The 23,607-nt window shown below is 40.1% G+C and overlaps 1 protein-coding gene across 1 annotated transcript in view; it reads right to left on the bottom strand.

The window, feature by feature from the left end:
- Positions 1-23,607, bottom strand: part of COPG2 (coat protein complex I subunit gamma 2) — a 115,084-nt gene that overhangs the window by 82,870 nt on the left and 8,607 nt on the right. Inside the window, exons 5-9 of the mRNA XM_045792633.2 lie at positions 13,862-13,941; positions 6,239-6,314; positions 4,635-4,727; positions 3,014-3,100; positions 1,588-1,745 (exon numbers count right to left, since the gene is read on the bottom strand). Of these exons, the coding sequence (XP_045648589.2) occupies positions 1,588-1,745; positions 3,014-3,100; positions 4,635-4,727; positions 6,239-6,314; positions 13,862-13,941 (494 nt within the window). The remainder of the gene's footprint in view (positions 1-1,587; positions 1,746-3,013; positions 3,101-4,634; positions 4,728-6,238; positions 6,315-13,861; positions 13,942-23,607) is intronic.

The following is a 23,607-nucleotide window of genomic DNA, read 5'->3' as shown; positions in this document are numbered from 1 at the left end:
CAGCCTGCGCCCATGAGTTTCAACCTGCCTGTGACATCTTCCTCCCGACAGCCTGCCCCTGCCCTAAGGCTCTTGGACTCGCTAAGCAAGCTCCCAAACTGCAAATGCCAATGCCTTGTAATAATTCTCTTTATATATTTATCTGCTATGGGTTCTGCTTTTCTGGTTGAATTCTGACTGACAAGGAATTTAAAGCTCTGGAATTTCTTTTTAGTTCCTTTTTATAGTTTTCATCTCCCCTGCTCATTCATTATAACTACTTCCCATTTAAACTCTTGAAAGCATCTTTTATAAATCTGTTCAAGTTTTTGCCTGCGAATTCCAATGTCTAGGTCATATAGTCTGCTGACTGCTTTTTCTCTTAACTACTGGTCACATTTTCCAAACTCTGTGCACGTCTATCAATTTTTTACTATATATAAACACTGATTGGCCGGATGCAAAGACTCTAGAATCTGACGTTTCTCCAGCAGGCAGCTAACTTGGCAAGGATCAAACTCCAAACTTCATCTCTTCGGCTGGGAGGTGCAGCTGAATCTCCACGCAGTTCTTCTGGTTCATAGCTACTTTTTGTCGGGTTTCCTAGAGTCTTCCCCTCAGCATGTATAATTCAGTGGTCAACCACAGAGTTTTGCAGAGTTTGAAATTGATTTGGGGGCTTAGCCCAATTGTGGTTCCCCCCCTTTCCAGAATTTCTACCACAGGTTTTCATCACTCTTCCAGTCTCAAACTATGTTCTGACCCCCCTGCCCAGTAAATACTATGGCTTTCTGTGATCCCACGTGCAGGGACTGTGGGGTCTCAGGAGACTAGCCAGAAATATAGGAATCTCACCTACTATAGCTTCTGCCTCTCAGACATCAACTTCCCTCCAGTTTTTGCCTACTTTTCACCACTCACCAGTACTTTCGAACAGTGGTGGGTTTTCCTACTTTGGTGGGGAGGCAAAGTTTTGTACCAATGATGTAAGTATTTGCAGTGGGCTAATATGACCAAGCTACTCCACCATTACCGGAAGCAGGAAGCTCAACACCGAGTATTTTTTTAAATATTGAATTTTATCTCCTCTGTTGACATTTATGCTAGATCTCCTATATTTTTCTTTAGTGGTTACTTAAGAGATCACAATATTCATCCTTCCATTATCACAGTCTACCAAATAATATAACACTACTTCATAAATATAAGAGCCTTACAAATGTGGAATTCTTTTCCTCCTTCATGCCCTTTAAATAAATAAATCATTAAATGCAGCACTTCAATATTCTTTTGTAAAAATAAAAGAAGATTCATGTCACTTCCAGCATTCACATTATTGCACATCCTACGATCTATAAGTATTTTTCGTTCAATATCAGTTTCTTATTGTATTATTGACAATCATAATCTATTAAATACATATACCAGAGCATACATTAAAAAAAAAGTTGCATTATTTAGAATCCCATTAATTTTCTTAATTTGAAAAACACCAAATCCATCTGTAAAATCAGTGCTACCCAAAAAAAATATTCATAAAGGAAATAAACTTGGAGGTAGGTTAACCAGCAAACAGAAAATTACTTAGGTTTAGGCGAAGACACTTACCCCTCTTCGTTTTCTTTTAGTAAGCGACTGGCAATTCGGATCAGCATGCAGTACGCAAACTGTGATCTGAGACCGGATTTAGTAAATTTATTCAACATCTTAGAGACAGCAAGGCGATCGTTCTTTTTAAGGTGATACAGGACTCCCAACGCATGGTACTAAAGAACAAGAAAAAGGGTGTAACATACAGAAAGCTGAGGAGGAAGAGGACAAACTCCCAGGCAAATAAAATCATACGGCACTAGATTTTTAGTAAAAAGATACCCAAGTCAAAGGTATACAAATAGAATATCTTCTTCATACTGAATCAAACACAGGCAGACTGAGAGGATAAGAGTTCCACCCCCAGGGGCGCCTGGGTGGCACAGCGGTTAAGCGTTTGCCTTCGGCTCAGGGCGTGATCCCGGCGTTATGGGATCGAGCCCCACATCAGGCTCCTCCGCTATGAGCCTGCTTCTTCCTCTCCCACTCCCCCTGCTTGTGTTCCCTCTCTCGCTGGCTGTCTCTATCCTGTCGAATAAATAAATAAAATCTTTAAAAAAAAAAAAAAAAAAGGAGTTCCACCCCCAGAAATCACTGATTCAGACTGGACGAGAAGTATTAAAGAGGTGCACACAATCTGAAAACGGCTCTGGGGGTTCAGCATGGCCCTGGCCCCACACATCCTTCGTACAAGGGCTCTCGGGTCGCAGGCTTTACCAGTGTCACCGGTCTCTACGTTAGTGGCTTTAAATCATCTGTGGCCATGTGAGTAGTTAAAGGAGTAAGCTCCTAAGCAGGCTTACGGGGTGTAATTATCGTGGCACTTTGTATAAAAACACAATGATCAGTTAACAGAGTGAGAATGTTTCTTGAGGGAAAAATTACTACTCTATTTCCTCATAACTAACTACGCTAACATGAGAAGCTGTAAACACGGAAAGGGGATGAATAAATATCCTCTCAAGAACACACAATTGCCAGTTAAGATTTTAATCTCCTTCCTTTTAATTAGGAATTAATGAATATCAAAAGATCTTCCCAACAAGACGGTTTTTAAGTTTCACCAACTAAAAATTACTCTTCGCTGTTTGTGTAACGTCTACCATAACCAAGTTCTGAAAAGGTGAGAATTGGGACGTTATTCGTCCCAATTATTTTTCAAATAGAGAACAGAAATGCCGTGTGAAGGACCTTCGGAATGAGTATCTCCAACGACCACTGAATGTAAGAATCTCTCCTGCACATTCCTACAGCTTTTACGGAACACTAGCAGGGCCTCAGACACTAACTCTCATCAGTGGGATACCTACTCGAGAATACATACTAATAGGCGACTCAGTATGAGCCTTCAGCTGGTACACACCTGCGGAGTCAATACATTGCCCCTAAGACGGAGGGTTAAAGAAAGCTGCTCTCAAGCCCCGGTGTGACTTAATGGCAGTACCTGGACCATAATGTTGTCGCTGGAAGCGGCTTCTTGGGCTTCGTTGACCCAGCGCTTAACCACATCGTGGCTTATCTTCATCATGTGCTAGACACAGAGCAAAGTAAGAGGAGATGATGCATGGTCACTAGATGTTTGCAAGCATGAGCTGGTTTTCTTAGAAAATCACTAACAGAGGGGCGCCTGGGTGGCACAGCGGTTAAGCGTCTGCCTTCGGCTCAGGGCGTGATCCCGGTGTTCTGGGATCGAGCCCCACATCAGGCTCTTCCACCGGGAGCCTGCTTCTTCCTCTCCCACTCTCCCTGCTTGTGTTCCCTCTCTCGCTGGCTGTCTCTATCTCTGTCAAATAAATAAATAAAATCTTTAAAAAAAAAAAAAAAAAAGAAAGAAAATCACTAACAGACAGCTCCAAATGAAAGAGACAACGCTGTAGCTTTTAGAAATCTATTTCAAGTCTCTACTCCCCAGGCAACTAATAAACCAGAAACATTCTCCAAGAAAAGGAGGGGGGGAGGCTGAGAGGGTGCGTGAAAGGACGCGATGAGAGGGGAAGGACAGCAAAGGAAGGGCTAGGGAATAGAAGTATGCTCACATTCTAGGTTTTACTTCCAGGAAACTCAACTAGAAAGGAAAAAACAAACAAACAACAGTACTGATCTATCCCCTGCTGTAAAACTTGGCCAATTATATTCCAGACCCAGAACCTCTGTGATTCAGATGACCTCATCCATTCACACAGGAACAACCAATTTTCATCAAGTGCAATGTGATAAAGCTGAAATGAATGCATTTTGTTTTGATAAAAAGGAGTCAGAAACGGTACTGCTGAAACAAAGACCACTTTCCGGTAAGAAATTTCGAGGTGGGACAGGCGGCTTTGGATTGCAGGACACCCCACATGCTAAGGAAAGCAGAGGATAGAAAGGCAAGAGGCAGAAGTACAGGTCACAAAGATTTAAAAAATAAATCAATAAAAGTGTTTAAAAATCGGCCCGTGTCTTCCCTGTCCACCACCTCACCCCTACCCAATCTTCATTATGTATACAACAGAACTCTGATTACCGAAACCTTTCAACATGAAAATTCCGTGTTTTATTTTGTTTACTAAGATTTAATGTACATTTATTAACACGTGGAACATACAGTATAAAGATTTCATACTGAATAAATGATGCTCACTCAGCCAAAAAGGAAAAAAAGGAGGAATTTACATCAAGTTTTAGCTACACTTCCTGAAATACAAAAATGCAGATTATATCACTGAGAAAATCACAATTGTGTTTCTTCATCAGGAACTTCAACTGAACCTAGAACTTTTTCACACCTTGATTAGAAAGAAAACAAAACAAAGACGCAGAAAAAAATAAACTATAAGTTGACTGGCTGCTGAGACAGCAAGGACTTTTTACAGAGACCTGTACAGCATTGCACCACGAGGGAAAATTTCATGTTTTTAAATGCCCGTTTTCATGCTCCTCTGATAAAACACTCCGGGATAAAGTAAGAGCGATGTACCTACATTTTGTGACTGTTTCGTTTGGGAGAGAATCGCAGTGACACTTTGTTTTTGCGGCAGAAACTGTGGCGCCCATAAGACCCCCGCAGCCACTTGCTCACTTACTAAAGACGACACCAGTGCGGAGCTGGAAACACCGGAGACTTTATCCACAATGGCCTGCTTCATGTATCTCTCGATGGCCTGCAACATTGTTCCCTGATAACATGCATAAGGAAAAAGCAATTGAAGCAAAACATTTTCACCCAAAATTATCTTGCTTCAAAATAATTTACAAAAACCAGTCATTTATTTGTTTCTGTGCAAATACCTAGAATGCATTACAAGGATTATCGTATAATAGAGTAATCCTATCCCAGAGGGCAGGACCCAGATAACTGAGTGGAATCTTCAAAGAGGAATGTTTAAGAGCATATGGAAGGGAAAAAAAATGAACTGTTTCACAATGAAATCAACGGTCTCAAAGTGGAGAATCCCAGTTTGAGCAAAGGTGTAAGGAGAGGCTCAACTTATTCAGGGCTGTTATAAAAGAAATTCCTAGATGGGGATGGAGCTGTTTTGAAATTCCAAAGATACTTCTGTATGAAGGGGATGTATTTTATATGGATCCCACAGAGTCCTATAAATCAAATGTAATCCCTGATTCTTTTAGATACCTAAGAGGTCAATGTTTACTATACTGCTATAGTTAGCCCTCAATATCAACTCCTTTGAATATAAAGTTCTTTTTAAATTTACCTGGAGGAAAGCTGAGCACTGGGAAGGTGGTAGCAGGTAAAGATGTACAAAGAGACTGAGATCAGAAGTCAAACAAATAGCCTTATTGCTAGCACCGGCATTACATTGTCTGCTGCGGCCAATTTAATATGAAAAACAAAAACAACCACAGCCGAACAGCTAAGCAGCAAAAAACATTGTACCATTTCTATGACTCCCCTTAGGATCCAGATTTACCATTTGCTCTTACTCAACCTTTAAAACCTGAGAAGATTTAACCATCCACACAGAATATACCCAAGCACGACTAAAGCTGAAATACTATTCAATATGCTTGGCAATGCCCAGCCTGCCCTTCATTTTACCCTTTCCTACTCAGAGTTTCGAGAAGGGGCAGCCTAACGTACTCTCTAACCTCCTCCCTCCACCTGGGAGGGAGGGAGTCAAGGTTAAACACCGGACTCAGATCTACATGGTTACAAGCCACAGGCTGGCTGATGGCTAACCAGGTTCTCTCAAATATTTCAGTGAGGAGGCCTGAGCCTGCTCAGTGAGGGACCATCATCGTGAACACCCGAGCAATCTTGCTGCCGAGCTCCTTAGAGCTGCCCTATTTCTTGCTCTGGCATCTGTGGTAAGCTTGACCTCAAATTCTGAGAGATCTATTTCCTACAATGAAGTTTAAAACAAAAACACGAAAACGAACATGAAAATCAAATGGGTTTTGGTTTCCTGCAAGCAACGTTCCCTGACTACGACAAAATTCTACGAGGGCAAATATAGAGAGAAACAGACTAATCTAAATAAACAAAAGGGAAAGACAACCTGAAAGAAAAAAAAAGCCCGGAGGCACCAAAGCCCTTCTGGCGGTCATGTTTCTGTACTGCTGCAGACTCACAGAGTCAGACTGGGGAATCCCAGTAAATTCACATGGCCACCTGTGGATAAACACAGTGTCCCTTTTGACGCCTCAGTAAACAAAGAGAACTTACATCAGTGATTCTGCAGAGAGCCCTGATGGCTGGGCCTCGGTACACATCTTCCTTTCCAGTCATGTCCTTAGTCAGACTAAGAAAAAATCAGAATTACCATGAAATCAATTACCATCTCTCCTGTGGAGTCCACCCCCAGCTAATTCCAATTGTCCCCATAATTATCTTAATGCAGCGATTAATTCAGCAAATATTCACTGAGTGTCTTCTGTGGATAAATATTAGAATTGTTGGGTAGAAGGCCATTCAAAATCCTAAGAATACACCAGTGAACGAAACAAAGTCTTTGTCTTCATGCAGCTAACATGCTAATGAGAGGAGAGATAATATATTATATCACGTAAACAAAATAATTCTAGATACTGACAACTGGCATAAAAAGTAAAGACAATGGTAGAGAGAGCTGAAATCCCCCCAAATCCTAAAAACCCATCAGACTAGAGACAACTCCTTAAAAGACACAGACTAAAATGAACTCCCAAGGTCACAGGAACGGCTCTCTAAAGCGACAATGGTCAGTGGCTTCTGACCTTTCTACTGCATTTCAAAAATAAGCAGACGGGGGGCGCCTGGGTGGCGCAGTCGTTAAAGCGTCTGCCTTCGGCTCAGGGCGTGATCCTGGCGATCCGGGATCGAGTCCCACATCAGGCTCTTCCGCTGTGAGCCTGCTTCTTCCTCTCCCACTCCCCCTGCTGTGTTCCCTCTCTCGCTGGCTGTCTCTCTGTCACATAAATAAATAAAATCTTTAAAAAAAAAAAAAAATAAGCAGACGGGTTGGACAGACCTACTGAATCCCGCGCCCATACTTTAGAGAGGTTTTTAGCCTTTGTGCTCTGTTATTCAGCCTTTTACCTTCCTGTCCCTGTCCTCTCTGTATTTATACTCCCCCTAACTGACTACCCATCCCCTCCCCGCTCCCCTGCACAGGATCCAAAACAGCCTCGATGCCGAGAGGAGAAAGCTGTGAAGAACTCATAGTCCTTCAATTTCTTTTTTAGTTATTTAAAGTATTTTCATGTAAGAGTATGCTTTGAAAACTTTCAGAAAGGCATAAAATATAAAGTCTAAGTCTCGCCTCCCCCACCCGAGCCTCCAGTGCCGCTCAACTAAAGACAATCATTGCGAACAGTCGCTTCTGTTTTCTTAAGGAACTTTTTAAAAATATATAAAACCACAGAGACATTAAAACACATGCAGGTGAATCTCCACTCTTCCGGCACCTCCTTTTTTCACTTAATATATCTTAAGAATCTTTCCCTGTTGTAGATGTTTTTTTTAAATTTCAGGTTTCTATGTATCTTTAAATATCCAAATATATATCTAAAATAGCGTTTTAATAGTGGTACAGATTTCCATTGTTGGGATATAAATAATTTATCAGTCTTTTTCATAAATATTTGCATTTTTCCAATTAGATCAAAACTGAGGCTTGGCAGGTTCGGTTTCTTCTGAGGTCTCTCTCCTTGGCTCCTGCACCACATGAAAGCAGCCATGCACAGTACATAAAAAATAGACATAGCTGTGTTCCAATAAAACTTTATTTACAAAAGGAGGCAGCAGCTTTAGCCACGGGCCATAATTTGCCAACTGCGGCTCCGTGCTTCTTTATTTGGGCTGCCCTGACAAAGGCTTACAGACAGGTAGTTTATTTGGGAATGTGTTCTAAGGGAAGGGAAGGGAAGACAGGGAGGTGAACAAAGGAGGAGGGAAATTAATACAAAGAAATTTTCTCTAGTGGGTCACTGCCGCAGGCGACTAGTTATTTAATGAGCGATCTTCTGAGGAGCCTTGTGAGATATATGTTGGAACCACATTTCCAAGGAATGAAAAGGAAAGAATTTACCATCTAGGTCTTAGCCACTGGGGAGAGTTAACCCCTGAGTGCTAACTCCCCATTTGGTTAAATTCACATGTTAACCTCCCACAGGGGAGTTCCAGGGAGGCCCAAACCAGAGCGCCAGAGAAACTGCAGGGCAAGTAGAAAAACACATGGCAGATGCTCGGAGCGAGGCACCCCAGACGCAAGGGAGCTGCTCCCCGCCCAGAGCAGCTGACCGCAAGTCCAGCTGGGATCAGAGAGAAGGCCTGAGAAAATCTGGGTGCTGCTTTTGGGCCACCTCATAACAGTCTGCCCTTTGCACCCCTCAAATTTGAACGTGTCCTCCATTAGATCTACCCTATCACTGAGGCTTCGAGATGGTAACCATCCATCATTTCTACAAGACACAGGAAAACAAGTGGAATATGGTACAATCCTTGCTGCTTCGACACATTCCAAAGCAGTAACTGAGATTCCCCATCTCCTTTCCATAACCACCCCTTCTATAGTTCCCTCTCTTAGCCAGCACTTTAGCTCATCTTGGTCAGGGGTCTGGTAAGTGGCTCAAACCTTTATCCCAAAGGATCTGAGCTCTTTGTTGGAGATTTACCAGGGCTGGACCACTGGTTGCTCCCTATTCTCTATTCACCACTGTCTCAGGCATGAACACATCAAAATATACTCGATACCGTGAGTTCTAGATACAGTCCTCTCTTCCACGTTTGTACAGCAACAAGCCTGGCTCCTGACAGTGATCAAGTCAACTACCTCAATGGGCACCGCAGCTCCGTTCGTTGCCTGCCGGTCCCCTACATAAATAATCCAAAGTGGCTAACAGCAGTCATCATTTCAAATGTGCAGACTGGCTCCCTGTCTGCCCCAGGACTTCTCGGACGCTAGAGAACGGGGTGCCTGTGGTTGCCAATTTGTCACTCAGAAACACAGATCCAGAAGCGTGGGGTACTTCTGTGAAGGCAATCCTCAAACGGTGGGAACCAGGAGTCAACAGGTCCAACGCTTCCCCCTGCTCATCCCTGAAAACATGGTCCCTTGGGAAACAGGGCCTTTAACCCACATTCTGGGTGGGGATGGGAAGCATAAGTTCTACAAGTGGGAGACTGGGAGCAGGGGTGAGAGTGGCAAGTCCTACTTCCACCTTTTGACTCCTGGACCCACATATTGTATTTTTTGGTACCACATGCTACACTGACCATCAATGTAACGCACAGACTGCATCCTAGAGAACTTTCCGACTGAACAGGGTCCCACCTCTAACCTAGTACTTTAGCTAAGCACTCAGTAGGCCATCCCATCATCACATTAGGCTGTCAGCTTCAAGGTGAAACAGAATATGGTAAAACTACTGCATCTCTGAAGTCAGAAGCCTACTGTCACACCACTTTTGCCATAAAATGAGCGGCAATGTCATGTAGGATACCATGAACAGAAGAAACTGTACAACTTAGCATACTTTGAATCTTTCAGGGCTTTATTTTTTTCCTCTTACAAGTTTTCTGCACAAGTTTTTCTAAGGCGAGTATATCATTCTACCTTCCCTCCTACAATATACTTGGTGTTGAAGCAGGCTCGTCGATTTTGGTGTGGTCAGGCTTTGTTATTTTAACTGAGATTCTAGTGGGGATGGAAGGCTAGCTCACTGAGGTTTTAATCTACATTTTCCTATGACTAATAATATTGAGAACATTTCCATGTATTTATTGGCCATTCGTACACCCTTTTATGAAGGGTCTGCCTTCAGATTTTCTTAATCTCCGTGGTTTCTCAGCAAGGTCACACAACTGTGCCCATGCAGAGTCGTCATCTACTCTATTAGTTTTCCATTCCTGCCGTAAAAGAGGACCACAATTAGGGGCTTAAAATAAAAATTTACCATCTTACAGTTCCGGGGATTAGCAGTCCGACATAGGGCTCCCCGGGCGAAGATCACCACGTCAGCAGGGTTGCATCCATCTCACAGGCAAAATACATTCACCCCATCCCAAGATCCCCCCAGATCTCAACGCATTACAGCACCAACTGGAAGTCCGAAAGCTCATCGAAATCCCATTGACTCAAAAATCCTGACCTTAGCATCAAATCATCTCAGGTACAGGTGAGACTGGGTATGCTCACTCCTCAGGCGAAGTTCCTCTCCACCTGTGGGCCTGTGAAACTAGGAAACAAGTTCCCTGCTCCCAAAACACAAGGGGGGGCTACCACAGGATAGCACTTAGACATTCCTGTTCACAAAAAGAAAATGGAATTGGGGGGGGGGGGTCGCTGGACCCAAGCAATTCTGAGATCCGGCCAAACCAGAAAAGGTTTCAGGTGCCGGGGAAAAGGCTCCATCGTTCTCGGCTCCGCGCTATGGGCCTGCAGCCCTGCCCTCAGAGCCATCCTGCCCTTCTGTGAGGGCGGCGTGGGTTTAAAGTTGAGCAGTCTTCTCAGCCGGTATCCTGTTGGAGACTTTGGGACCCTGACAACTTTCTTTCACTTTGTCCTCTCTCTGTCCCTTTCAGTCCAGGCTGGCAGTGGTGCTCCCGCTGTAAGATTCTCGAGAGCCTTGTGGATGCCACAGAGGTGGGGGGACTCACTCCCCTAGACAAGGGACTCCGCCGCAGATCTTGCCTGAATAGTCCCATCTCTATTTCTGGCTTCTGCTTAGATGTTGAGGGAATCTGAGCCACACCCTGATCTCTTTGGAGTGTTGTGTGTGAGTGAAGACTCTGACCGTTTCATCTTCCTGAGGTGTTAGCAAAAGGCTGCAGAGTAACTCCGTTGACTTCTCTAGAGCACACTTTCCTACTGAAGCTCTTGATTTTAGCATCCTTTGCCATCCTTTGGTAGGCTGAAAATTTCCCAAATCAAGAACTCTTGATTGTGTGTGTGTGTGTCATTGACATGTATCGGTTTCAGGTGCACAGCATAATGATTTGATATTTGTAAAGAACTCCTGCTTCTTTAACAGGTGTCTCAATTTATTTCTCGAGTCCCAAATTTTACGGTAAGTGGTAAACAGAAACCAGCCTGCACTGACACTCAGTTAAACATCCAAGCTCCCAAGTCCTGATTTCTATATAACTGCAGGACACAATCCTACTAAGCTCTCTGCCATGACAGGACAAGGGTCCCCTTGCCTCCGGTTGCTAACACCTTCCTCATTTCCTTCTGAGCCCTCCCGGCAGCACCTTTAGTGCCGTATTTCTCCCAAGAATATGTTCACAATGATACGAGCGTTCTCTACAGCGATAGAAGTTTTCTCTACCCTGCTCCTGCCTTCTTTCTGAGTCTACCAAGGTCCTTAATAGCCAGGTTTCCACTAACACTCTGTTCAAGGCAATGTAGGCCTTTTTAGTCATGTTCCCCAAAATTCTTCCAGCATCTAGTCATTGCCCATTCCAAAGCCACTTCCACGTTTTTAGGTATTTGTTACAGCAGCACCCCACTTCCAGGTACCAAAATCTCTAGCAATTTTCCCCCCAGCTTTGAGATATAATTGGCAAATAACACTGTATAATTTTAAAGTATACAAAGTGTTGACACTTACATGTTACAAAATCTATATGTTTTTGTGTTGCTACTGTAACAAATTACCACAAACTTAAAGAGGAAAGACCACATTCATTTCTTTACCTTACAGTTCTGTAAGTTAGAAACGCAACACGGGGCGCCCTGGGATAACATCAAGGTATCGGCAGGGTTACATTACTTTCCGGAGGCTGTAGGGGTGAATCCATTTCTTCGCCTTTTCCAACAGCTCAAGGCCACCCACATTCCTTGGCTCACGGCCCCCTTCCTCCACCTCCAAATCCAGCAAGTTCGCATCCGTGACCTGCTTCCATCGTCACGTCTCTCTACTGACCCTTCTGCTTCCCTCTTCCACTTTTAAGGACGCTTATATCCTTATCGGGCCCACCTGGATAACGCACCCAGTCTGCCTCCCTGCTGATAGCAGCTTTACTTCCCGTGTGGTGTAAAGTAACATATTCGCGGGTCCTGGGAATCAGGCCAGGGATATCTTTGGAGGGCCATTATTCTGCCTACTACATCTACTAATCACTCAAAATGAGCTAGAAGCAAACCATAATTCATGGCAGCCCAACAGAATTCAGAGGCAAGTACTAACAGCTAAACAAAAAACCCTAATCTATTTTTAATTTTTCCAATATTTATTGAGTATAGAAATCTAAGTGAAGATTTTCTGTTTGTTACTTGTGGCAAATATTGCTAGATAACTAATCCAATACCCATTTCAACCCGTTCTCCCTTGCCTGCCCCTAATACTTGGTCTTTAAGAGCTAAATATTCACTTTCCTGGTCCTAACGATAGTTGTATAACACAGCTGTGTCAAATGAAATCTAAAAATTGCCCTGGGAAAAGCTATTGCATTCCTGATAAAAGAGGCAGATGGTGCTGGGCCTCCCTGGCCCCCTTCCCGGCACCCCTCCCACCTTGAATGGTGCACTGCCAGTAATTCAGGCACCTATTTTGCAATAATGTGAGATTCAAGAGACACCAGCCCTCGCACTGTTCACTACCGAACCAACACTAGCTACTCTATACCTAGTGACTACATCTGGCTTTCAGTTCTTTTCAGCTGAAAGCTTTACTAATTGAAACTTATTCAATACAACTGCGGGTTAAAAACAAGCACCCTCCTCCAAAATTTATGTTGTTGTACAAAGACCAAATTCACTTAAATGAATTATAATTAATAATTAGGTTATACATCCTCACTCTAGGACATCTGGAAATTTTCCAAAATTTTACAAAAAATAAATAGCCACAATCCCAAACACCGAGAGATAATCTACTGGTAACAGATCAGTATTTTTCCATCTATATATTTGTATGTATGTACATAAAATATTTTTAAAGGGAGACTATATATAAAATACATAGACTTGAATCCAACTCTCATTCAGCACTTTATGAGGACTTTTCCATATCACTAAAGATGTTTCAAAAAAATTAAAATAATCCCATAATCGGAACATAATATGGTTAATGAAATTATATATATATAATTATATATATAATTAACAATGGCAGACATTTAAATTGTTTCTCCCTTTCTGCTAGTGTAAACAGTGTTGCAATGAACATCGTTATATATAAGTCTTCCTGAGCTAGCTCTGATTACTTTCTGAGCGTAGTTCCATCGATGTGGTATTTACCGGGTCAAAGGGATAAAACTTGTCAAATGTTCAACACTTGAATGCTGCCAAACTGCCTTCTAGAAAACCTGAATCAATGTATTATTCTGCCTCTTGTATATACAAGAATATTAGTCTCCCTTACAAGCACCTACTGCCGTTTTTCTTTGGTGCCAATCTGATGGGTAAAAATCTTATAACGCATTTGAGTTTTTAATTTACATTTTTTTGGTTACTAGTGAGAATGACTAAACATAACCAGATCTTTTATATTGGTTATTTTATGAATTATCACTTGGAATTGTTTTGAAGTAGAAGAGTTCTTTACATACTATATATACTAGCCTTTTGATATTGTAAATATTTATGTCAGTGTATCATTAACATTCTGGTTCTGTTTACATATTATTATGAACATTTAAAATGTATTAGCAAATATTAGCATTATCCTTTGTGACTTCTTTGCTTTATCAGATAGGCATGGTTTTCACATGATGACACCACATTTTAGGAAAGAATGCTTTAAGATTTTTTAAAATTCCTATTTGCTTTCTTACAGTCCCAAAAGTAAAATTAATAGAGAAAGAACAACAAATATTCCACTAAATACATAAGCACCCCATGTTAGGTTCTGACCAGTCACATACCTGCTTGTGACAATTATCACATCCTCAGAAATTGTAGCCATTTCTTTGATGGTAAGGTAGCACATTCTTCTCAGTGTTTGCTGAAAAATTATTATAAAAGGCAACAGGTTACTCATAAGGAAATGGTTCTTTCAACTGTTGAAGTGAGGGCCCTAAGTAGATATATTTCGAAGTTTATTCTTTTTTTTTTAAGATTTTATTTATTTCTTTGAGAGAGGGAGAGCGAGAGAGAGCACAAGTGGGGAGGAGAGGGAAAGCAGGCTCCCCGCTGAGCAGGGAGACCCACACAGGGCTGGATCCCAGGACCCTGGGATCATGACCTGAGCTGAAGGCAGATGCTTAACGACTGAACCACCCAGGCGCCCCAGAAGGTTATTCTTAATAAGATTCTCATCTACCTAAAAAATCCTCTGGGAAATCCCTGGATGAGAGAACATTCAGAACCCTACTGTTTCCTAAACAAGTAAATGATGAGCTGACATAGTGAAAAACATCCAGGTGAAAATATAAAAATTTAAATTAAAAATCACACAGAGATCCAAACTTTGACAATGTGAATCCAAAGACACAGGTTTCTCTGAGTGTTAAATAAAGGCTTATTCTGGAAAATGTATTTTTTAAAATTCTTCAAATATATGGGTGGAGAGACATGCAGACTCTGTGTCTTCCTCAGTCCCGCACATACAGGTGTTTTTCCTTGAGGTATTTGTGCTCGTATAACCAACTTCCATCTTCAATTATCAAGATATCTGGGTCCAAATGAACTGTTCCTCTAACAATAGCAAAGTTTCATCTACACCCCTCCTCACCTGGTCTCTGGTTCATTCAGACACGATGGGCACCAGTTCCTCCAGCCTATCTAGCCTCGTTCCCTAACAACAACTTCACATTTCTTGTAAGCAGTGAAACTCAAATACATCAGACCCAGCTCCAGACTCCAAGCTGCAGAAAGAACCTTGCGGAGACGGGTGAGCCCAGTGAGGAAGAGGACAAGGAAGGGAGGATTCTCATGGTGATTAAACACAGAAAAAATCACCCCAAGAAAGAGAAAGCCAGTCGGGGTCAGATGAACGGGGCAGATGACACCCATCTGAAGCTACCAGGAAAAGAAAACAAAAAATAAAAGCCAAAACGTCAGAACTGAAGAAAATTTGTCCCCCCCCAAAATAAAAATCTACCACAATGCAGAATAAAATGGGAGACACAAAATATTGAGCTAAAGCACAAAAAATGGGGGGCGGGGCCCTCAACATTAGTCATCAGGGAAATACAAAAAACCATATCTCAGATACCACCTCACACGATTAAAAAGAGTGACAATACGAAGTGTTGGCAAAGAGGTGCTAATGACCCCTAAAATATACTGCCTGAACAAACACACGGAATTGCTGAATAAAATAGGAACAAAAAATTTAACCATGTAGCCAAGGGTAAATTCATACTCATATGAAGTGAAATTCACAGATTCCAAAGCAGAAAAGCGAACACCTCATAGCCACAGAAGTACAGGTCCAGAACCTTCCAGGCGTAAGATACAATATCCAGAGTCTAAGGAAGGACAAGATTCTAAAAGGTATATTCTTCAGGCTCAGGGAAAACTCTTCTAGATAATAACTCAGAAGTACAGCAAGAAATGGAGAGTGAAAGAGAAGTGGCTAACAGTAACAAGGCAGCATGGTATTAGCTACAGACTAGACAAAGAGACGAACACACATACGTACAGTCAATTGATCTTTGACAAAGGAACAAAGGCAGTACCATGGAGCAAAGATAGGCTCTTCACCAAATGGTGCTGGAACAACTGCACATCCACAGGCAAAAAAATGACTCTAGACACACTTTCACTCTTAACAAAAATTAACCCAAAATGGATCACAGACCTGAATATAAAATGCAAAACTGTAAAACTCCTAGGAAAAAACCTAGATGACCTTGGGTATGATGATGACTTTTTAGATACAACCCCAAAGGTATGAATATAAAAGAAATAATGAATAAGCCAGCCCCCCCCTTTTTTTTTGAGAGCGGGGAGGAAGAGCAGGGGAAGAGAAAGAATCTCAAGCAGGCTCCACACCCAGCATGGAGCCCAATGCAGGGCTCGATCTCACGACCCTGAGATCATGACCTGAGCCGAAATCAAGAGTCGGATGCTCAACCAATGGAGCCATCCAGGCCCCACCACCCCCTTTTTTAGAGAGAGAGAGAGAAACCAGCCTTTACTGAAAGTAAAAACTTCAGCTCTGCAAAAGACCATGTCAAGAGGAGAAGATAAGCCACAGACTGGGAGAAAATGTTTGTAGAACACATATCTGATATTGGATTGTCACCTAAAATATACAAAAACCTCTTAAAAGTCAAAAATATGAAAAACAACTTGATTAAAAATGAGCTGAAGACCTTAAGACGCTTCACTTAAACAGATAAATGACAAATAAGTATATGAAAGTAGAACTACCAAAGTGCAAGAATTCTTTATATATTATGGATGTTGCACATCACGTATCATTTGGGAAAGGCAAACTAAAAGAACAAGATACCACTACACTCATATAAGAATGGCCAAAATCCAGAACACTGTCAACACCAAATCTGATGAGGACGTGGAGCATTAGGAACTCTCATTCACTGTGGGAATAAAAATGGAATAGCCAATGTGAAAGATGGTTTGGTGATTTTTTTACAAAAGTAAACATACTCTTACCATACAATCCAGCAATCACATTCCTTGGTGTTTACCTAAAGGAGTTGAAAATTTATGTCCACATAAAAGCCTGCATACAGATGTTTACAGCATTTTTTAATTTAATTTAATTTTTAATTTTTTAAATTTTTTAAAGTAATCTCTACACCCAACATAGGGCTCGAACTTACAACCCCAAGATCAAGAGTCACACACTCTACTGACTGAGCCAGTCTGGCACTCGATAGCACCTTTATTCATAACTGCCAAAACTTGGAAGCAACCAAGGTGTCCTTTAGTAGGTAAATGGATAAACTGTGGTACATCCAGACAATAGAATATGACTCAGCACTAAAAAGAAAATGAGCTATCGAGCCATGAAAAGACATGGAGGAAATTAAATGCATATTACTAAGTGAAATAAACCAATCTGAAAAAGATGCATGCTATATAATTTCAGCTACATGACATTCTAGAAAAGGCAAAGCTACGGAGACAGTAAAAACATCCGTGGTTGCCAGGGTTTGGGGGTTAGGATGGGGAATGAATAGCTGGAGCACAGGAGATTTTTAGGTCATTGAAAATACTCTGTATATTTAATGATGGATGCATGTCATTCTATATTTGTCCAAATCCACATAATGTATAACACCAAGAGTGAGTAACATAAACTACGGATTCTGTGTGATTATGATGTGTCAATGTAGGTTTATGTATTGTAACCAATTTACCACTCTGGTAACGGATGTCGATGATGGGGACGGGTGGGGGGGGCAGTCTACGCATGTGTGGCATCAGGGAGTATCCAGAAAATCTCTGTACCTTCCTTTTAATTTTGCTATGAACCTAAAACTTCTCTTAAAAAATAAAGACTCTTTAAAAAGTAGTGAGGACATGGGTAAATCACAACGAACAACCAAAAACCCACAAGAAATGATGGGGTATGACATAAATGAGTAACCATGCGTGTGTGTGTATATATATATGTACACATATACGCTTATATATTCACATACATAATAAGAGTGTCCTAAGGTTCTTAAATCTTCCATGAACAGGTACAAGATAAAGATGAATACTAGATTCTGGAAGCCAAATAATCAGGTTGCAATTTCTAGGGTAACCACTAAAAGAACTTTCAAACTATTACCCCGCTAATGCTCTGTTCATTTTTATTCCGTCTTTTTTTCTCTCTTGGCTTCATTTTGGATGATTTCTATCTGTCCTCCAGTTTACTGATTTTTTTCCCCTGCGGTTTTCTAATCTGCTATTAACCCCAGGAGGTGTATTTTTCATTTTATATATGCAAGCTCATATAAATTTTTTTTCCCTTAACTTCTAGAAGACACATTTGGGTCTCTCTGGATGCCTTCTATTTTGTTCCTCATTCTTCTTATGTCTTTCTATATATTCTTAGGCATAAAGGCTCTTCATATAATAGCTGCTTTATGTCATTACTGCTCCTTCCATTTTCTTATCATTTCTGGGTTTGGGTCTATTGACCCATTTTTCTCCTGGTTATGGATAACATTGTCCTGCTTCTTCGCTTACTTCAAAATTTTTTTATTGGATGCTGTACATTGTGAAATTCACGTAAGGTGCTAGATTTTGTTGTATTCTTTTACGTGGTATTGTACTTTACTCTTCATGAGATTAAATTACCTGGAATCAGAGTTTTACTTTTGAGGTTTGCTTTGAGGCCTTTTTAAGCTTTAGTACAGATCTAATATATGCCCATTACTGAGGTGATGCCTTCCTAAGAACCATACCAGAAGACAAGGTTTTTCTGCTCTCACCGGATGGAAATAGGACCTATTCTCAGCCCTGTGTTCTGGTGATTCTTTCTTTGGCCTAGGGTAGTTTCCTTTTATATATGCATAGATCAATTCTTATCCAAAGATTTCAGGGGAGCCCCTCAGAAAATTGCTGGGACTACCTCCTTCCTTTCTTGCTTCTCTCCCTCTCCCCTGACTTCTTTCCTCTCTAGTACTCTGCCCTATAAATTTGAGCTTTCTTGGTTGGCTTCCCCGTCCTCCATCTGTTTTCTCAACTCAGAGAGATAACGAGGTTCCTTTTCAGTGTACCCTCCTTGACCTGTTACCTGTAATCTGCCTCTGGGCAATGAGCTAATGCAATCCTCGAGCACACTTTGTTTTTGTTTTTCTTTTTCTTCAGATCACAATCCTGGGATGCTTGTTAATCTAATGTCTGAAAACTAAGGTGTTAATATATTTTGTATGATTTTCTAGGTATTTGCAGTAGCAGGATAAACCTCACCCCTTAACTGCATCATGGCTGGAAAGAGAACAGAAATAAATATGTTTTTAATATCAAAACATGGCGAATTACCTAGGGACTCTTTTATTATTCATTTCCAACACTAATCCATTATAATTAGAGAACACAGTCTGTACAATTTCATTCCTTTAAAAATTTGTTGCATCTTGCATTATGGCTCAGTGTGCAGTCAATTTTTATTAACGTTCTTTGTTTCTTCATTTACATTTAATGTAGACAGTAATATATTTGGGTCTATATTTACCATTTTATTATATGATTTATGTTTGTCCTTCTTGATTGATCTTTCTTTCCTTTTTTCCCCCTTCTTATGGCTTGATTTTTCAGCATTCTATTTTTTTTGCACAATTAGTTTGGAAGAAAAAAACAATTAATAGAGAAAAGTCAATGAAGCAAAAAGCTGGTTGTGTGAAGAGATCAATAAGTTTATAAAGTTCTAGATAAACTTCCCAGGAATAGAAGAGAGAAGATACAATTTACCAGATTCAGAATGAAAGAAGAGACATTACTACAGATCCTACAAACACTAAAAAAATTAGGGAATATCATGAACAGTTTTAGGGAAACAAAGTTCAACAACTTCCATGAAATGTATAAATTCCTTGAAAGACACAAACTACCAGAGCTCACTGAAGAAGACAAATAATCTGAATAGCACCATATCTATTTCTTTTTAATGAGGTTAATTTTCAAAAACCTTTCCTTAAAGAAGATGGTTTTGGGGTACCTGGGTGGCTCAGTAGGTTAAGCATCTGACTTTTTTTTTTTAAGATTTTATTTTTTTGAGACAGACGGAGAGAGCATGACAGAGAGCATGAGCAGAGGGGAGGGGCAGAGTGAGAAGCAGACTTTCCACTGAGCAGGGAGTCTGATGTGGAGCTCAATCCCAGGACCCTGGGATCATGACCTGAGCTGAAGGTAGACGCTTAACCAACTGAGCCACCCAGGCACCCCAGCTGGCTCTTGATTTCAGTTCAGGTCATGATCTCAGGGTTGTGATATCGAGCCCCTAGTTGGCTCCGTGGGCACTGGGCATGGAACCAGCTTAAGATTCTCTTTTTCCCCTCTCCCTTCACCCCTCCCCTCCCTCTAAAAAAAAAAAAAAAAAAAGACGGCTTCAGCAGTGAACTCCATCAAACACTTCAGGAAAAATTAATAATGATTCTACAAAAACTCTTCCAGAAAGCATAAGAAGAACAAAGGAAGAAACACTTCCCATTTCATTTTACAAGGCCAGCATTATCCAAATAGAAAACCCAGACAAAAACATTAGAAAAAAAAAACTATAGATCAATATATTTCATGACTACAGACTCAAAAATCCTCAACAAGTTTTAACAAACAGAAATGACTTTATATTTTCCAGAATAATGAATAAATGCATCTCACCATATTAACATACTGAAAAAGAAAAGCCATGATAATCCGATGGATATAGAAAAATCATTTGACAAAATTCAATACCCATTCACATACACACACACACACACACACACACACACACACACACACACGATCTCTCAGCAAACTAGAAATAGAATGGAACTTCCTCAACCTGATAAAGGCCTTTTGTGAAAAACTTAAGAGCTAACACCATACTTAGTGGTGAAAGACTAAATACCTTCCCTCTAAGATCAAGAACAAACCAAGGATGTCCCCTATCATCACTTCTACTTATATTGTACAACGTGCAAGAAGACAGTAAGGTAAGATAAATAAATCAAAGGCATACAGTTTGAAAAGGAAAAAGTAAATTCTAAGGAATCTTCCAAAATACTCCTAGAACTAATAAATGAATTTAACAAAATCACAGGAATATGCAAAAACCAATTTAATTTCTAGAAACTACGTACCAACAATACAATAGTATTTTTAAAATCTTAACTACTTTAGGGATATATTCACAAAATACGTATAAGACTTGTATGCTAAAAGCTATAATACTGCTGCTGACAGAAAATAAAGAAACCTGAATAAGGGGAGATAAATACCATGTTCATGGAGCAAAAAACCACAATGTTAAAATGTCAATTCTCCTCAAATTGATCTTCAGATTCAGTGTAATCCCCATAAAGATTCCAGCAGACTTCAAAAAATAGAAATGGAAGCTGATTCTAAAAATTCATATAGAAAGGCAAAGAACCTAAAGACCCAAACCTTTTGAAAAAGGAAAAAAAAAAGGAACACATGCACTACCTGATTTAAAACTTACTATAAAGGTATAGTCATCAAGACGGTGTGGTATTGGAATAAGAATAAAGATACAAATTAATGAAACAAAAGAATGTTCCAGTGTGCCAATGTAACTCAATCATCACCTCTTCCTCCTCATTCTATACTGATATCCAACTATTCCAGTACCATTTGTCGAGAAAATAAAGTAGGAGGAAAAGGAGGAGGTGGTGAGAGGAGAAGGAATACAACCCTTACCTTACACCATATACAAAAATTAATTCAAAATGGATCAAAATGCCTAGAAGAAAGGCACAGGAGAAAATCTTTGTGATGCTGGGTTAGGCAAAGATTTCTATAATATACATCAGAAGCATAATCCACAACAGAAAAACAAATTGATACACTGGGCTTCATCAAAATTTAAAACTTCTGTTCTTTGAAAGACTAAAAAATGAAAAAACAAGCTACAGACTGAAGAAAATATTTAAGAAACATATCTGATAAAGGACTTGTACCCAGAATACACAAAGACTTCTCAAAACTCAAAAATAAGAAAATATACAATCAAATTATTTAAAAAGGGGCAAAAGATATGAACCGATCCTTCAGCACTGAAGATATAGATAAAGGAAAAAAGCACACAAAAAGATGTTTGAGATTATCAGTCATTACGGAAATGCAAATTAAAACTACAAAGAGATGCCACCATACACCTATTAGAACGGCTAAAATTAAAAAGAAACAAATTTAAAAATGCAAAAAAAGACAATACCAAGTGCTAGCCAGAATGCAGTCACTAGAACTTTCAAACAGTGATGGTGGAAATGGAAGAAAGGTTGGCAGCTTCTTACAAAGTTAAATATATGATCCTGCCAATCCCACTCCTAGGCACTGATCCAAGAAAAATAAAAACTTATGTTTAAAAATTTGTACATGAATGTTCATAGCAACTGTATTTGTAACTACCAAAACCTGGTAACAAACCAAATATCCTTCAAAGGGCAAACAGGTAAACTGAGGTACATCCATATAATAAATACTACAATGAAATAAAAAGAAGCAAACTCCTGATGCAAACAATAACGCGGACAAACATCAAATGCAGTATGCTAAGTGTCTCAAAAGGTTTCATGTTGTCTGCTACCATTTGTCTGACCTTCCAGACAGGCAAAACTACGCAGAAAGAAGAGACCCATGGCGGCCCGGGGCTGAGGATGGTGAGAATAGATCGTATGTAGAGGCAGGAAGGAACTTTTTGGAAGGATGGAAACATTCTAAATCTTGATTGCAATGGTGATAATAACTACTGTATGCATTTGTCAAAAGTCATAAAACTATACCCTAAAAAGGGTGGATCTTACTCTATGAAAATTGTACTTTTTTTTTTTTTTTTAATAAATGGAGAAGACCACAGTGTAGGTGAATGAAAACGCAAGCAACACACTGGCAGGAAATAGTTACAAAATGCCCATCTGATAAAAAGTCTTGTATCCACAAAATACAAAGACAACTTACAGCTCAATAAGAGGACAAATTGCATGATTTTTTTTTTAAGTAAAAGATCTGAACTGACACTTCACCAAAGATATACAGATGGCAAATAAGCATATATTTGCTTAATACATTCATCATGAAGGAAATGCAAACCCAACAGTGCCACTTCCAGATATTAAGCAAAGAAAATGAAAGTAGGTCCACACAAAGACTTCGACTTGAATATTTTTAGCAGCTTTGTTCATAATATCCATAAGCTGGAAATAACTCAAAAAACCACTAACTTGTGAATGGATAAGTAAACTAGACCCCCTCCATACAATGGAATACTACTCAGCAACAGAAGTGAAAAACTACTGATACACACAAAAACTTGGATCAGTCTCAAAGGCCATAAGCTCAGAGAAAGAAACAAGACATAAAAGTCATAAAAGGCTATGTACTAAATGATTAAATTTAAGTGAAATTCTAGAAAATGCAAAACTGTGTTGTCAGAAAGTAGACCACTGACTTCTAGGTGCTAGAGGTTGAGGGAGGGTCAGACAACTAAGGGATACAGGGGCACAGTCTGGGGTGGTGAGAGGTGTCTGTATCATGACTGTGGGGATGGTTCCATGACTCCACACACTCGTCAAAACTCACTGAACTGTACACTTAAAATTGGTGAATTTTATTAATATGTACGTTACACTCAATAAAGCTGTTTTTTTTAAACACTAAAAAAAAATTTCCTATAAGTCAGTAAGAGGAATATAAATAAGCAAAGAATATGAACAGACAATTCAAGAGGAGGAAAGTAAAATGGCCACTAAACATAGGAAGAGTTTCAATTTCAGCAATGATCATGAAAATGCAAATTAAAACCACAAAGAGATGCCATTTCACATTCTTCTGAATGGCAAATATTTAGGTCCAATAATAAGAAATTATAATCAGAACAAGCACAGATTTGAAGCAATGTCTGTGCAAATTAGGACAACATCAGTTCAAAGATGAATTTGATAAGATCAAATAACTGCCATTATCTAGAAATTCCAGTTGTAGGTATCTATCCCAGAAAAATTCTCACTATGTGCACAAGACATGTACGTAAACATTA

This window comes from Ursus americanus, chromosome 3 (genome assembly GCF_024610735.1).
Source record: "Ursus americanus isolate L20-20 chromosome 3, mUrsAme1.1.p, whole genome shotgun sequence".
NCBI lineage: Eukaryota > Metazoa > Chordata > Mammalia > Carnivora > Ursidae > Ursus > Ursus americanus.
The sequence above is the reverse complement of the archived record's forward strand: the minus strand, read 5'-3'. Positions and strand labels throughout refer to the sequence as shown.